At 43.2% G+C, this 15,857-nt stretch overlaps 3 protein-coding genes across 4 annotated transcripts; 1 reads left to right on the top strand and 2 right to left on the bottom strand.

Moving 5' to 3' along the window:
* Positions 1-776: 776 nt before the first annotated feature.
* Positions 777-7,036, top strand: LOC117573763 (probable 2-oxoglutarate dehydrogenase E1 component DHKTD1 homolog, mitochondrial). 2 transcript variants are annotated; one of them, XM_034257155.2, is made up of 13 exons: positions 777-1,019; positions 2,894-3,023; positions 3,180-3,375; positions 3,440-3,659; positions 3,785-3,946; positions 4,061-4,134; positions 4,193-4,960; positions 5,137-5,554; positions 5,621-5,944; positions 6,014-6,202; positions 6,268-6,353; positions 6,427-6,876; positions 6,938-7,036. In XM_034257155.2, exons 1-12 carry the CDS (start codon positions 887-889, stop codon positions 6,529-6,531), a joined length of 2,805 nt encoding a protein of 934 aa, XP_034113046.1. In that variant the 5' UTR covers positions 777-886; the 3' UTR covers positions 6,532-6,876; positions 6,938-7,036. The 2 variants fall into 2 exon arrangements, with proteins under 2 accessions (XP_034113046.1, XP_034113047.1); XM_034257156.2 differs by lacking the exon at positions 6,938-7,036 and having other exon boundaries at positions 3,183-3,375; positions 6,427-6,854.
* On the bottom strand, positions 6,892-12,839 carry LOC117573762 (chaoptin). The gene is made up of 15 exons (XM_034257154.2): positions 12,550-12,839; positions 12,101-12,337; positions 11,332-12,045; positions 11,095-11,270; positions 10,755-10,889; positions 10,439-10,667; positions 9,770-10,379; positions 9,581-9,711; positions 9,268-9,524; positions 9,066-9,207; positions 8,647-9,005; positions 8,164-8,587; positions 7,860-8,101; positions 7,617-7,803; positions 6,892-7,553 (listed from the first exon to the last, which is right to left on the bottom strand). The coding sequence occupies exons 1-15, from the start codon at positions 12,550-12,552 to the stop codon at positions 7,452-7,454; spliced, it is 3,948 nt and encodes a 1,315-aa protein (XP_034113045.1). The 5' UTR covers positions 12,553-12,839; the 3' UTR covers positions 6,892-7,451.
* A 219-nt stretch (positions 12,840-13,058) lies between these two features.
* LOC117573765 (protein zwilch) lies at positions 13,059-15,801 on the bottom strand. Its single transcript, XM_034257157.2, has 5 exons — positions 14,657-15,801; positions 14,416-14,489; positions 13,850-14,351; positions 13,534-13,788; positions 13,059-13,471 (listed from the first exon to the last, which is right to left on the bottom strand). The coding sequence occupies exons 1-5, from the start codon at positions 15,702-15,704 to the stop codon at positions 13,404-13,406; spliced, it is 1,947 nt and encodes a 648-aa protein (XP_034113048.1). The 5' UTR covers positions 15,705-15,801; the 3' UTR covers positions 13,059-13,403.
* Between the last annotated feature and the right edge of the window lie 56 nt (positions 15,802-15,857).

The raw sequence follows: 15,857 nt of genomic DNA, 5'->3' as shown, positions 1-15,857 counted from the left end.
ATTGCAAACACAATGTGGTTGTTTTTCCAACTTTTATTGTCTTAATTGGTTTGAAATTAAAAAATTGTCCAACATTTGCTAAAAATATTGCCATGAAAAGTGTTTGGAAAGCTTGATAAAATTTGAAATTAAAAAGAAACACACAGCTGATAATTAAAAAGATAAAAATAATTTAGTCAGAATGCAAATAGTCCAATAATGAATAACAAACATATATGTTATTTTCTACTTAAATATATGTATCTAGTTCACAACATAGATTTATTTTTATCATTGGCAAAATTCGCAAATATGTAAATTTGGTTCAAACATATTCCTCTTACATAAATACATTTTTATATGCAGAGTCTATTTATTTTGAATATATTAAAAATTGTATGCTTGTGATTTTAAATTTATGATTTTGGTGTGAACAAATGTGGTTTACAATGTCGTCGGTAATTAGCTCCGGCCTAAAAATATGCAATACAATATAATTTATTAAAGTGTTGCTTTAAGTTGCATCGAACAAAACCACAATGGGTCATTAAAGTCACATCAAACATTTTGGAAGGAGAGTGAGAAGAACATACAACTGCGAGCAAAGGCAGCATTAAAATGCTACGCATTAAGAATGCGAAGAGAACTTTTCATTTAGAAAGAGCGTCAAGAAGAGAGCAAAATTGTGATTGTTTGTCTCAAATTGTGTCTGCTGATCGGCTTGTTATCAGCATAGCTGCTAAGTCCAGGGGGTCTAAATAGAAGGCGTTGAACATGAATTTCAGTTCTGGGTTGAGCGCGAGCAGCTGCAGTTGACAACGGAAAAGTTGCGGAAGGAAGAAGCTGCTGTATATACTACATACAAATAAAACTTATTTATATCGTTTGTGTGAATTAAATAACGAAAATGCTGCGTCACTTTGTGAGTTCGGAAGGCAAATTTGCCGGCTTAGTGGGCACACAGACACGCCCACACCGCAGCTATCACAGCAAGAAAGGCGTCTGGGGCTATCGACCGGTCGCCAAGCGCGTCTTTGAAGGTAGTGCAGCCAAGAATAACAACAACAAAAATACTATTTATAAACTTGTACCTGAAAGTGAATGCTGCTAATCTGTGCTAAGTTAATCTAATATTATAAAATTTCCTGTCGGTGAGATAACAATCATTATTAACAAAAACAGAAAATGCTCTGATAAGTGAAACGACAGCCAAACAAACAGTGGAAACGTTTAAAGCGAACTGAAACTTTTTGCTGTAGTGCAAGTGTAGTTGTAAATCAATGGACAAGCTGCTCTTGTTGCCGCCGGGCAGTTTATCAATGCGTATTTGAGTGAAGCCGCAAACCCTTCACCCCACAAGCCAATAACAACAACAACACGACAACAAAACACAATAAATTGTTGTGGACAAGCAGCAGCCACACATCAAACATGTTCGTTTGCTTGCCTGCAGTTATCAAACTATTTACACACGCACTTGCAACATGTCTGAAGCAACCTGTTGCGAGTCGCCAGACGTTACTTTAATGTAGGCATTTAAAATGAATCTTTCGGTATAAATTAAAATGAAACTATGCCATGTAAAACACGTAGAACACAAAAAAGGAAACAAATATTCAAATTGGATTTATGCCTTAGCAAGCCACACAATTTGGCAACACCAACACAATGAGTTTTCAGTCCCAGGTAACAGACTTATCCCAGCAGGAAACTCGTCTGACCTATTAACATGCAAGCCTGGGAGTGGTATTGAAGTTGAACTCACCTTTGGTGCGATATTGACTGCACCAGAGACACTTGTTTGCCAGTCCCTTTGAAGACCTTATCCTACGGCTTCAACACAGTTTTTCTCTTGTTGCTGCTGTTGTATTGAATGTCATCAGTTGCGAGTTGTGAGCTTCTGGACCATTGTGCCGTTTTAATTCACTTGACATGCCAATCAGACTGGTATTGCCCTCAACTACTGGCGCTCTTTTGATTTCAGTCACATCCTTCCTGTGCATTTCCTCTGCTCCCTCTCTCTCTCTCTCGCTCTGCGCTCTGTTGTTGTCCCTGCCATGCATAACTGTCCGGTGGCCATTATTCTTTGGGTATTTGCGACGCCAGTTCAATAATATTTACACGCTCGAGTTGGAAATATTTCGCCACAAATATAATACATCATTCATTGTGTGTGTGTGTGTCCCAGCAAAGGGAGAGCTTGCATGACCTTCAATTGATTTATCACCAAAAAATATTGTCAAAGAAATTGCATAAATTGTTAAGCAAATCAAGTTTTAATGCATTTCCAAGTAAGCTGGCCAAAAGCACTGTCAATGATCCGTTGGTTATGTGTACATAGAAGCAATCCCTAAGCGACTGCACATCCTTTAAGGCAGGATAATATGTTGGCACATAAACACCTCAGCAAGAAACGAGCTATCAACGGTTTGGCCCAACAAAAAATAAAAGGCCATAAAAAACCCAATAAAACGAACAGAACCATATCTCACACATACGAGCACATATCAAATATATATAGCCAGCCTATATATGTGTACTTTATGGCAACGAAACCTAAATACCCTTCTAAATCATAGAGCAATTAATGGTAGCTGTAACTAAATTGATAGACAAACATAATCGACAAAAATCGTTAAACAGTAAATACAATTTAAGACTGTTTAGCACAGTTGTCATGGGAACCGGAAGTGGGAATATACCTCAAAGAAAACGGTTGAGGTCAAGCAGTGGACCTAAAGCCTAAGCTCGAAATGTAGATGCCATAAAAGTAAAATGCCAATAAATTCAAAAGGCCGCACAATGTGGCAATACACAACAGAAATTCGTTTTTCTTTCTTTCGTTTTTTAATAATTTATAACTGCGAGAGAAAATTTATATTGTTTACGCATGTTTTTTTTTTTGGCTCTGCAGTTGCGGAAGAAGCGAAACTGGCAAGGAACTCTCAGGGTAATGTCTATCGCTGGGTCGAGGCCTTTCGCCAGCACGGACACAAATTGGCGGCAGTAAATCCCATCAGCATCAAAGAGCCCAACAGCGAAAGGTAAATAACAAAAAAAAGAAACCGTTCGCAATCCTCCGCCCACACCATTCAAGGAGCAAGCAATCCCAGCAGCAACGACAGCAGAAACATATAATTTATATTTATATTTTCATTCTTTTGTGTGTTGTCAACTCTGGCTGTGTGTGCGTTGGACAGCAGCGAGCTGCAGGAATTAAATCCCGCATTTTATGGACTGCAGACGCAGCAAGCGGTGCGCACCGCCAACCTCTTGAGTGCTCCAGCGGCATCTTCTGGTGGCAGCCAAAATGTCCAAAATGTTGCCCAGCTGGAGCAGCTGCTGCGGGACATTTACTGCGGCAGCGCAGCGAGCGCTGAGTTTGCCTACATCGAGGTAAGCAGCCATATAATAAGTACATAAATAGCTGACCTCTGACCCCTCCCTTCACCTTGTGCAGGATACTGAGGAACGCGAATGGCTGGCTCGCAATTTTGAGACACTCAACGAACACCAGCTGCAGTCGACGGAGCGCTGCGAAATTGCCGAATTGCTAATTAAGTCGCAGGCATGGGACAATTTCATGGCCCTCAAATTTCCCACAGTCAAGCGTTATAGCGGCGAAGGAGCCGAGTCCATGTTGGCCTTCTTCTGGCAGCTACTGCGCGACAGTGTGCAAGGTGAGCTAAGAACTGAATACAGCAATATTTTGCTGCGTCTCAGCATGCACTTAAACGATTCTCTAACCCCAAAAATGATGTTCTGCTTCGACCACCTATGGCGCCCACCACAACAATGACAACAGCAAACATTGAGCATGTGGTTCTGGCGATGCCCCACCGAGGACGCACCTCGCTGCAAGCGGCAATGTTCAACATGCGACCGGCGAAAGTTTTTCGCAAACTAAGCGGCACATCAGAGTTTGCCGACAACATCGAGGCCATGTCCGACGTCATAACTCACTTCCGTAAGTTCAACTTTCTTAGCTTCTTCTCATTTCCTATTTCGTTTGTTTGTTGTTCGTCGAACACACGCTGCGTATGCGTAATTTAATCAAAACTCTCACATCTTGTGTGCGCAGATGTTTCGGAGCAGCTGCAAGTGCTGGGCAAAAGCATCAACTTTAGCATGATACGCAATCCCTCGCACTTGGAGGTAAGTCTTTAAATTTTTATTAAAAAGGATTACACATTCATTCCGCTCACTCGAACAGGCAGCTAATCCTGTGGCCATGGGCAAGACACGTTCCAAGCAGCAGACTCGCGGCGAAGGCGCCTTCGACAACGCGGCTACAGCTCAACCCTTTGGCCAACATGTGGTCAATGTGATACTCCATGGTGATGCCGCTTTTGCTGGCCAGGGCATCAATCAGGAGTGCCTCAACATGGCCTACGTGCCGCACTTTGAAGTCGGCGGCAGCGTGCATCTCATTGTCAACAATCAAGTGGGCTTCACCACGCCTGCAGATCGTGGACGTTCCTCTGCCTATTCCTCTGATCTGGCCAAATCGATACAGGCGCCTGTATTCCACGTCAACGGAGATGATCCCGAAGCTGTGGCACGCATCACCAATTTGGCCTTCCGTTATCAGCGCGAGTTCCGCAAAGATATCTTCATCGATATGAACTGCTTCCGTCGTTGGGGTCACAATGAGGTCGATGACCCAACGTTCACCAATCCTTTGATCTATAAAATCATTCATCAGCGTCAGTCTGTACCCGATCTCTATGCCGACAAACTGGCCACAGAAGGTGTCTTAAGCAAAGACGAGGCCAAGCAGCTGCGTGAGAAGTACATGGCTCATCTGGGCGAGGAACTGGCTCTGGCGCCCACCTATGTACCGCCTCCTTCGTTCTTTGAGAAGCAATGGGCTGGCCTCACCTCAGCACCAGCTAATGAACTGACCTATTGGGACACCGGCTTGGACTATGGTCTGCTCCACTGGATTGGCCAGCAGAGCGTGGCGTATCCCGAGGACTTTGTAAGTTGGCTACAGTCTCCTAGACCTCTCAGCATCGTACTTTCAAGAGAACATAGAGTACAGCTAACTCGGAGGTTATTCAGGAAACATTTGTGGAATGTGTTTTGTTATATTGTTTTTCTTAAAAATTCTTAGCACTGTTAATAGTATCTTAATTTACTTCCTTTTGCATTTAGAGCGTGCATCCACATCTGCTCAAGACCCACATCCAAGGACGCCTCAAGAAGCTAGAGGCAGGCAACAAAATCGACTGGGCCACAGCCGAGGCATTGGCCATTGGCAGTCTGATGTACCAGGGCCACAATGTGCGCATCAGTGGCGAGGATGTGGGACGCGGTACCTTCTCCCATCGCCATGCCATGCTGGTGGATCAGAAGACCAACGAAATGTACATTCCCCTCAATCACATCGAAGGCGGCAACGGTGGCAAATTGGAGCTGGCTCACAGCATTTTATCCGAGGAGGCTGTGTTGGCTTTCGAATATGGCATGGCCATTGATAATCCACAGAATCTGATTATATGGGAGGCGCAATTCGGTGACTTTGCCAATGGCGCCCAAATCATTATTGATACCTTCATAGTTTCGGGCGAAAGTGAGTAAACTGGCTCGCATGACTTGCTACATCAAATCCTCAATTTATTCCTCAATCTATTTATAGCCAAATGGATGGACTCAAATGCACTTGTCATGCTGTTGCCACATGGTTACGATGGTGTTGCCTCCGAGCACAGTTCGTGCCGCATCGAACGCTTCCTGCAGCTGTGCGACTCGAAGGAAACATCGCCCGATGGCGATGGCGTCAATGTGCATGTGGTGAACCCCACAACACCTGCCCAGTACTATCATGTGCTGCGTCGCCAGCTGGCACGCAACTTCCGCAAGCCTTTGGTGGTGATAGCACCCAAGACTCTTCTCCGCCTGTCGGCAGCGACCTCAACGCACGAGGACTTCCAGCCGGGCAGCATGTTCCACAATGTGCTAGGTAGAGTACAGTACAGTAGCTGTCGTTTTATGGCTTCCCTTTTCTTAACTCACTCTCTACCCATTACAGGAGATAACACCGTGCAACCGGAACAGGTGCGCAAGGTCATCTTGTGCAGCGGCAAGCACTATTACAATTTGGTCGAGGAGCGGCAGAAGCGTGAGGCTCACGATACGGCCATTGTGCGTCTGGAATCGTTGTGCCCCTTCCCCGTGCAGGAGCTGCAAGCCCAGCTGGCGCAATACGGCAACGTGCAATGTAAGTGCTCATCATAAACCTGCAAAACCTTATGTTTTACACTTTTCATTGCTTCTTTAATACAGCGTTCATTTGGAGCCAGGAGGAGCATCGCAATATGGGTGCCTGGACATTTGTGCGGCCACGCTTTGAAAATTTAATTGGGCAGCAGGTAAGGCAAACAAATTTACTGAGTTATACTATAATATAATCAACAACTCGCCCCCACACACACACACGCACAGCTCAAATACTGCGGTCGCTCTGAGGCACCAACTCCAGCCACTGGCATTGGCAAAGTGCATAAACAGGAAGCTGCTGAGGTTGTCGCTGCCCCCTTTGAAGTTTAGTGAGTCGCTGCCTTCTGCCTCCGTCCCCTTCTCCACTTCCATAGCATATATCACAAAGTACTTTAGCTCAATAAAACTGCCGAAAAAAAAAATAACAGTGAGGGAAAAGCAAGAAAAAACAAATGTGTACAAGGCCTGGAAAAAGTTCAATGTAGGGCATTACATAATAATTTATCGTATGGAAAAAAAGAGAAGAAAAGTCACAAACTTTATGGCAAAGTTTTTAATTGTTTGTTGCCACTGTGTCCACGGTACATCATTTGCTGTTGCCGCTGCTCGTGGCCATAAAAAATTGCAAGGTTTAATGCTAGACAATTTGTGACAGAGCGGAAAAAGGAAAATAATGTAAAGAAAAGTTCATTTAACCTACCGTAAATATTTATTATGTTTATGAAACATTTTACAGACTTTCAATTGGAATTGTTTAAGCGGCGAAGTGACCTAACTTAAGTAATGTATATAGTTATAAATCGGAGGATTAACGTATGTGGATAACATAGACAAGAGAATTGCACAATAAAATACAAAAGAAAACTAATTCAATTATTTTAAGTAATATCAAATATTTTAAGTACTACAAATGGTATATAAAGTTGAAATGGTATGAGGTATGTGGCATGTGGTGAGGTGAGGTGAGGTGAGGATTCCTACATATAAGGCGTTGGCCAAGGACTCTAAATTGTGGACTCTAAAGCAACTTCGCTGGGTGTTCAGTGCTAGTAAGGGAGTCGTCGAAGAACATAAAAGGTAAGAAGGTAAGAAAAAGTCTCATCACGCTTAATTTCTAGATGGTCAGGCACAATTCATAAACTAGGCCAGTTCCCAAAGGAAACACAACCAACTTAGACGACCTGCCTGCCATAGACTCGCTCTAGAATATCGTAAAAGTCGGTGGACGTCTTATATGCAAAGTACAGAAGTCACATCCAGAACACAAAGCCCAGGCACACGGCTATTACAATCAGGGCTGTTTCTTTACAATTGGCATTGTCCCAACCGCACTCCAGATCAAATTTCAAAGCCTGCAAATGATCAATCAAATTTATAGTTACTTAACACTTTGATATCAATTCATGTGCACTTACTTCCAAGAGCTGTTGACCGCCTTTGTTATCACAACGCGTCTCGCGAAGATCGTCGTCGTGATCATCGCAATTGTGACGTCCATAAACCTGGCACGGTGAGTTCATGAACGTGCGGAAAACTGTATCGGTCCAGGTCTGCGAGGAGCAGATGTATTGTCTACGCTTGCGCTGCCAGAACTCCACCCAACTAAAGGAAGAAAACAGAATGAGCAAGTGGATCATAACTTAATTAACTAAACCCACCCCAAATCGCAATCGCAGTTGAGATCCGTGTGAGACATCTTGAGATCGGTCAGGAAGACGCTGTTTGGCAGATAAGGCACTGCGCCAGTGTTTGGATTTGGTATCTTCTTCAAATTGCGATTGTGATAGCGTATGTCCAGCGAAATATTGCGTACCCGCCCCATGTGCTTGAAGAAGTTTGGCGGCAAGGCTTGCAGTGAGGTATTAAACAATTGCATATACAGGTAAGGAGAACGCATGCCCTAAATTCAAAAAAGCTTAATAAATAATTAAATATTTAAAAATGCTTTTAAAGTAGTCTCACTCTAAGTATGCGCTCGTTAATATTCGTAAACTGCGGCCCACTAAACGTAATGTTTGTCAGCTTTGAAGGCAGATGTCCTTCCATTTCACGTAGCAGATCTGTTGGCATGCCCAGCTGCACTGTCTGCATTTCCTGCGTGGGTCCCGAACCCTTCTTGACAATGCGTGTGAAAGGCTGCGGCGCCTCAATCCACAGTTCTCTGATATTATGATGATGGCGCAGCAAATGAGGAATATTAAAGTGCTCCAGGTGCGAATAGGCAGTTAACTTAAGCGAACGCAAGTGGGGCAGCGAATCGAGGCAACCATACTCGAAATAATGCAAACGGAAGTTGGAGATGTCCAGCATTTCGAGATCCTCGTTAACGCCATCAAAGCTGTTGTTGTTGAGCGAGGTAATGGGGTTTCCTGAGAGCATTAGACGGCTGTAAAGTAAACATTTATAAATTAAAATTCTAGTCAAAATGAAGTTTATTTTACTCACCGCAAGTGTGGCAACGATTGCGTCATTAGAGGAACATTGGTCAAGTCATTGTTGGAGAGATCCAGCATGCGTAGATTGCTCATGTTATGCGCCAGCTCCTGGGGAATGGAAGGCAGTTCATTGTAGCCCAGACGGAATTCTCGCAGATACTTCAAACGTATCTCAGGCACTGTGCTGAGTGAAACATTCTCCAAGCCGAGCTTAATTAGCGAAGTTTCCAGTCCCATAAACGATTTATCCATAACTTTTAGATCACGATTGTGGGAAAGATCAAGCACTGCCAATTTGGGCATTGTGGCAAAGACAGCATCATCGATTCGCAGCAAATAGTTATACGAGATGTCTAGATAACGAAGGGACTGAAAGAGATGGTAATAAGAAATTAATCATTTTTTAAAGCCAGTATTGTTAGAACTCACTCTGAACTTGTTCGACAAATCCATGCTGTGTATGGTAGAAATGAAATTATTGGACAAATGCAGTTCGCAGAGCGTCAAGGCAGCCAAACTGGAGAGCGAAGAGGATGGTATCTTCAGTAGCATATTGTGCGAAACATCCAATCTGCAAATATTAAAAAATATATATAAAATATTTTACAATTATTTGTTTAACCCAACTTACTTCTCCATGCCACCATTGTAGAAGAGATTATCGGGCAAACCGCGCAGTTTGTTGTGCGAAAAGTCCACAATGCGCAATCCTTGCACTGGCTTAAAGATATCCTGTGGAATGTCGGTCAAGTAATTGTGATCGAAGAAGACCAACTGCAGCTGTTTGGTATTTTTGAAGGCATCAAAGTCCAGCTCATGTATCCAATTATAGCTAAGATCAAGCCACTGCAAATGCGGCATGTTGCCAAACACATCTCGAGTGGTGTTCTATGAGAAAAGCTATATTAAGTAAACTATTAAGTTGTCTGCTTAGAAAGACGCACCATGAGTGAATTATAACCCAAATGCAAGTGGGTCAAAGAGATCTCAGCAGGCCGGAAATAACCAGGATAGATAATCGAGATGTTATTGTGGGACAGATCCAAGATCTTAATATTCGAGTGATACATGCCGCCTTTAAAAACAAGAATTATTAGTAACTTTTAGTACTTATAATCTGTGTTTCTTTCTACCATGCTCATTGCGTCCACTCCATGATGAATTGTACATCAGCTGCCGGATCTGATTGTGGCTAACATTCACCTTTAAATTGGACAACGTTCCAACTTGATCAAAGTAATCGAAATTAAAGTTTGGCAGCTGATTGAAAGCCATATCCAATATCTCGAGTTTGGGCAGATTTTGGAAAGATTCCTCAGCCAAATTGTTGAGTTTATTGCCACGCAAGCTCAGATACTCCAATTCATCCAAATTCATAAATGCACGACGCTCGACCTTGTCGATTTTATTGTCATCCAACTGCAGTTTGCGCAACGCTTCCAAGTCAAAGAAAGTGTGTTGCGATATCGATGTCAAGTGATTGAAACGCAACGAAATCTCCTCCAGCTTCGAGTGTATATCGCCTTGGAAAGTGCCCTTCAGCACCTGCTCAATGCGATTGTCGTGCAGCTCCAGCAATCGCAGATTCTTCAGGAAATGGAAACTCGTATCACTCATGCTGCTAATGTGATTATTGCTAAAGTCCAGCTCCTGCAGCGAAGTAAGATGTCTCAATGCCTCTGCAGGCAAAGCACTGCCAGAATAGCCATGCGACATCTTTAACGAGATCAGCGAGTGTCCAATCTACAAATTAATGCATAAATTATCAAGGAGTCAAAAGAAACTCTTAACTGAAAACAAACTTCATGGAACGCATCATTCTCAATGCTGGAAATGCCATTCTCACTAAAGTCCAGACGCTTTAATCCTCGTACATGCTTGAAAGCATGCGATTGTATGCCCGAGAGACTCGCGCGCGTTATCTGCAGATCCTCCAGTTCGACACCAAAGTCCTTGAAGTCCTCAGGTCCCACCGAGGAGGAGCCCATGCGTGAGATGGACAGCGATCGCATGTTCCGCATTCTGGTCATACTTTTTGCAAATAAATACAAAATACGATTTGCTGGGATAAGGGGTGCGGGGAACAGGATTGTTTCTATTTGTGCTGGGGTCACTTACTTGCGCAACGTTTGCAGATTGGTTGGATCATTGCGATCGCCACTCAGATCCAGTTTAAGCAACGTATAATGCATGGCATTAAAGGTTTCCGTGGGCTTCGGGATTTTGATCTTATTGTCACGCATGCTGATGACCCTGTTTAAAGAGAAATAGAGAGAAAGAACGAGAGAGAGAGAAGGAAAAGAGGAAAAGCAAATTGCTGGTTAGCTGCTTATTTAATTTCCCCTTTTTTTCGTCACGTTTCCGTTTCGAAAGCAGGTCACACACTTAGGGGAAGCCCCACATCGTTGTTGGGCGGGCGCCAGCCAATCCGATTAGGCTTGAGTCTCCAACCACTTACCTCAAGACATCGAAATTATTGAACAGCTTGTGGTGTAACTTGGTTAGATTGTTGCCCGACAGATCCAAAATCTGCAGACTATTCACCAAACTATCAAAGGCCACCGGCGAAATATTCGTGAGACCACAATAACGCATATAGATCTCACGTATGCGAGCAGGTTTAAATGCATCATCCTAACGAATAATAAATATCATATTAATCAGGGATCATATTTAATTCTTAGATGGTACTCACTCGCAGTGTGTGGATCGGGTTGCCATCGAAGAAGGTGCGATTGACGGTATCAAAATATTTGAACGAATTCGGTGGGAGCACTTCAATGTGATTGTACTCCAAGTGCAGATTGTCCAGATTCAGTTTGGTGTTGGCCTTAATGTCGTACGTTTCATTGCCACTCAAAGACCAGATGACATTGTGGGAAATGTCCAGCGTACGCAGACTTTTTAGCGGACCCAGTGCATCGTAGGGAATCTCCGAGAGAATGTTATCCGTAAGCAACAGCCGCGTCAAACGCGGCATCCCATCAATAAACACATTGGGATCTATCTCGAACAGACTATTCCCACTCAAATCCAACGTCTCGAGATTGAGCAGACCCGAAAAACTGTGTGACTGCAGCATGGAGATGCAATTCTCGCCTAGAATCAAACTCTGCAACGATTCCTCTAGGCCACGAAACGAATCGTGGTGTATGGCCGTTATATGATTATCCGACAAATCCAGAATACGTAGCTTCTGCAGATGTCGCAGCGATTTCGAAGGAATCTCGACCAGATCGTTTTGTGGCAATATCAATTCCCACAGCGAACGTTCCAGGCCAGTGAACGCATCATCGGGTATCTCAGTCAAATGATTGCCCGATATCTTCAGGCGATACATGCCTGTCGATTGCAGGAAATATGGCTCGATTTCTCGCAATCCCGTATTCTCCATGTGTAACATGAAAACCTACGACAAAACCCGATTGCTCCAGTAATTTCCTTAATAGTTTCCTCTTACTCACCTTTGATTGGTTCACCATGCGTGGCAATGCGGGAAATGGCACATTTTTGCAGTGCACAATGCCCAGATCTGTCGAGGATTGGGAACACGTACACATAACATTGTAAGTACACGGCGGATAACGAGTTTCTTCCGTTTCGCGACTGAACATCGAGGCACGCGCCAAGGACATCCAGATCATGATGATCAGCGTTATGGTAAGGAAGGCATAGCCAAATTTGAAGAAGAATTCAAGACCCTGCAAGACCCCAAGAAAGCAAACAAAGGGAAATAATTCTCAGAACTTGGAAAATTAAAAAAAAAAACTCGGAAGGAAAAAGAACAAAGGCTTTTTGTGAGGTTTCACTTTGCACTTTTAAGGTTATTTCAGTAGCGAGTATCAAATGTCCTTAATCCTTTACAAGATTAATAGATCTTGTGTTTTCATTTTTATTTGTATGTCTCACACACCATTTTGTTAATTAGATTATCCACTCGCGATAATTGGCATTTAGAACTGGTTTAAATCTATATAGCTTGGCTTCAAGACTGCGAAAACTGCTGCGACGGCGACTCAAAACTCCAATTTTCAATTTGTGTCTCCTGCACAGGATGTGGTGCGGCACTTTAAAGGCTTCAAACTCAAGTTGAAAATTCCTTTTTCGTTTGGTTTTCTTTTGTTTTTAGCCCAGTATTGGCTAGTGGCAACCACAAAACACGTCCGAACCGCAGCGCGTTCCACGCACGTCTGAGACTTGAAAATCAATCGGGTTAAGCATTCAACGACAACAGTACAAGTGGCCCAAGACGCCTAATTGGATTGTAACATTTCGTGGATACTCGCTATGGCCACCAGTCTACCACCTTCTGCTTGTGCTCCTCCTCTTGGCCAATGGGCCAGAGACACAAATGTGGTCCGATTTATAGCATTACTTTACGCCTGATTGCCTGCTCATTTCCTCGCTGTTTTTTTTTGTGCATTTTGTTTAGAATATGGTAAGCAAAACACATACAGAGACAGCAATGGGAACGCGGGTGCTTACTATCTAAATCCAAAAGATTCCAAGCCTTGAGCTATCCAAGGCAATACTCATGCATGACTGATACCCAGTCAAAGTACATGAGTTTCTCCACACAGCAAGCAAGCACACAACGGCTTAAAACTTGTAGGAATTCGCATTGAGCATGATTTTGGGGCAGCGCCGTGTGAAAAGCAGGTTGTAAAACAAGTGACAATTGGTGGTACAAATTGTTTATAATTCTATTACGCACGAAATACTTTCAAATCTCATGTGAACATTTACAATGTCAACTGCGCTTTGATTTTACTTTAGTGTGCGAATTTTCCGATATAGCCACGAATGATAGGTGCGCTCCTTGACCATTTCCTTGTCTGTAAAATGTGAAAGAATTAACTTGGCTTTATCAAACTATTTAAATGGCTTTGAAACTCACCATCAGACTGAAAGCATTGCACCAAGTCGGGTGGACAAATGTTCTCGAGATTGAAGTAGAATGTGGTTGTTAGTTCCCTAAACTTGTTGCTCGACTTCATGGTTATATGCCGTGAGTGCGGATCCTTGCCGTCCAAATGTTCTCGCACATAATGAGCAGACAGCTGAATGTCTACAACATCGCTCACTTGATCATCAATGCATTCCAATTGACGCGGTGATTTGTTCAACAACTGAGTGCAGACATCGGCATAGACTATTAAATATATAATATTAAATCAGTCACAAATCGTTAACAAATTCTATTTCTTTCCTACCATTTGGCAAATTCAAATTGATGTGTATCATCAGAATGTGCTCTAGCGTGCAGTGTATTTGAAATAGCTTTGAAATCGACATCAGACTGTCCTTTTCATCAAATGTGCTGTTCTTAAATCCGCCAGCATCGCCATTCTGAAATTTGCCAGCCGCCTGCTTGCTGTCAGCACTATGATGCAACAGCGTTTTCCGCATGCCACCAGCTCCAGCGCCACTAGGTGCAGTATCACCTCGCACAGCATTGTGCAGCGACTTGCGCAGCTTGGGCAGCTCATTGCCAGCATCAGTTTCTGCGGCTGCTGTAGTGCTGCCCTTCAGCAAACTAGTGCTGCAGATTTTACTTTCCGTAAAGATAAACTCATAATCCTTGTAAACCTTTTCCAGCCCAATCTCCAAAAGCAATTCCAAGGGTTCGGCGCCACTAAGGCAAGGCATTGCCAAGCGACTGTTGGCCAGATTTGAAATGATTTCAGCCAAACGATTCTTGTTGGTCGGCATGTTCTGTAACAGTAAAATAAAAGTTGAGACTTGTATGGTCATGGTATAAAGGGATCTTTTAATTTACCACAATGTTGCAGCGCACAGCGCATTGGAAGAGCATGTTGAAGGCGATCTTCAGATCCTTATACGAAGAGCAACCTAAACAAATGGGAATTATTTTATAAAACGTTGTTTACCGCACAATTAAAAGATAAATGTTAAAACTAAATTTATTTAATATATAATATAGAGAGGAAGAAGAGTATACATTACAAATCCATTCGAATTTAATTTAAAAAAAGCTATATAGTACTTTTATTACTTACATTTTAGCAACTCCCAGAGCTTGTCGGTCAAATCGGTGACCCGTCGCAGCTTTGCCTGCTGCACTACCTCCTCAATATCGTTCTCCGCATGCCCATCTGTGAAGACGTCCGTAAAACCAGAAACCTCAGTCATGGTCTTATTGATCGATTCACGCAGCTCGTCCATATCGATGCCGCTACCACAACGATAGACAGGATCACGCATTCGACCCGCCTTCTCATCGCTGTGATAGTTGAGGATATCCTCCCTAATATAAATTAATATTCTCAGCTGATTCATGAAGTCATCGGTCAAAGGACCGCAATCGCTGACCCGAAATGTTTGATTCAACACCAAATTCCCAGCACTCAGATCTACCAGCAACGGCAACGCAGCCGTTGTGGACCAATTGAATCGCAACGTCATCGAGGGAATCACCTGATAACAGTTCTCAATGAAGGTCTCCAGCGCGCCAGCCATGCCATGTTGTCTCACCAACGATTGCGAAGTGACCATATATGATGGAAGAACTCCAGCATAGCTGACAATCCCGCGTGAAAAATGCTTTGGATTGAATTCATATTGCAACAACATTGTTTGGTTGTGATCGCTGCCATCGCATAGAAACCAAACGGATCCTTGACCATCACCGGCTTGCTGAAAGTGTTCACTGCAGATAATGGCACGGGCTTTATCCGCTGGCTGGCCGCGATGATATTCCTCGTCCTGGCGCCAAGGATTCCGATTAACAATGTTCAAGTCGGCAAGAGATAAATCACCAATGGCATCCACAACGCAATCGTCCTTCAGCGGGCTGCCAGTGAGATCGAGATCCACTCCATTATTAGGACGACGTTCTCGTTCCGATTGCATTAACAATTTCGTTGGCGTCGTTGAAGTGGTTGTGCCGCCTTTGCGATTCTCATTATAGACGTAAATCATTTTGCCAGCAGCTTCGTGCGCGCCAATTAATCGAATTAAATAACTTGGCGGCGCGCTATAAGCGATTGTATAATGATCACCATATCTGCGCAGTAACTCGGCATATATATTCGCTAGATTCGACATTTAATGCAGCACTTTTTAAAATAATTTAAATAAAATAAAAATTCGGACGCTCGGCAACAAACTATTGCTTGCAAATCAAATTGAATTGTGTGGGAACTCTTCTTCTTTGCATTTGAATCGCATTTCGACATTCAAATCAAAACAACTTCATAC

Source organism: Drosophila albomicans, chromosome 2R (genome assembly GCF_009650485.2).
Source record: "Drosophila albomicans strain 15112-1751.03 chromosome 2R, ASM965048v2, whole genome shotgun sequence".
In the NCBI taxonomy this organism is placed as follows: domain Eukaryota; kingdom Metazoa; phylum Arthropoda; class Insecta; order Diptera; family Drosophilidae; genus Drosophila; species Drosophila albomicans.
This window is presented reverse-complemented; position numbering and strand designations above follow the sequence as displayed.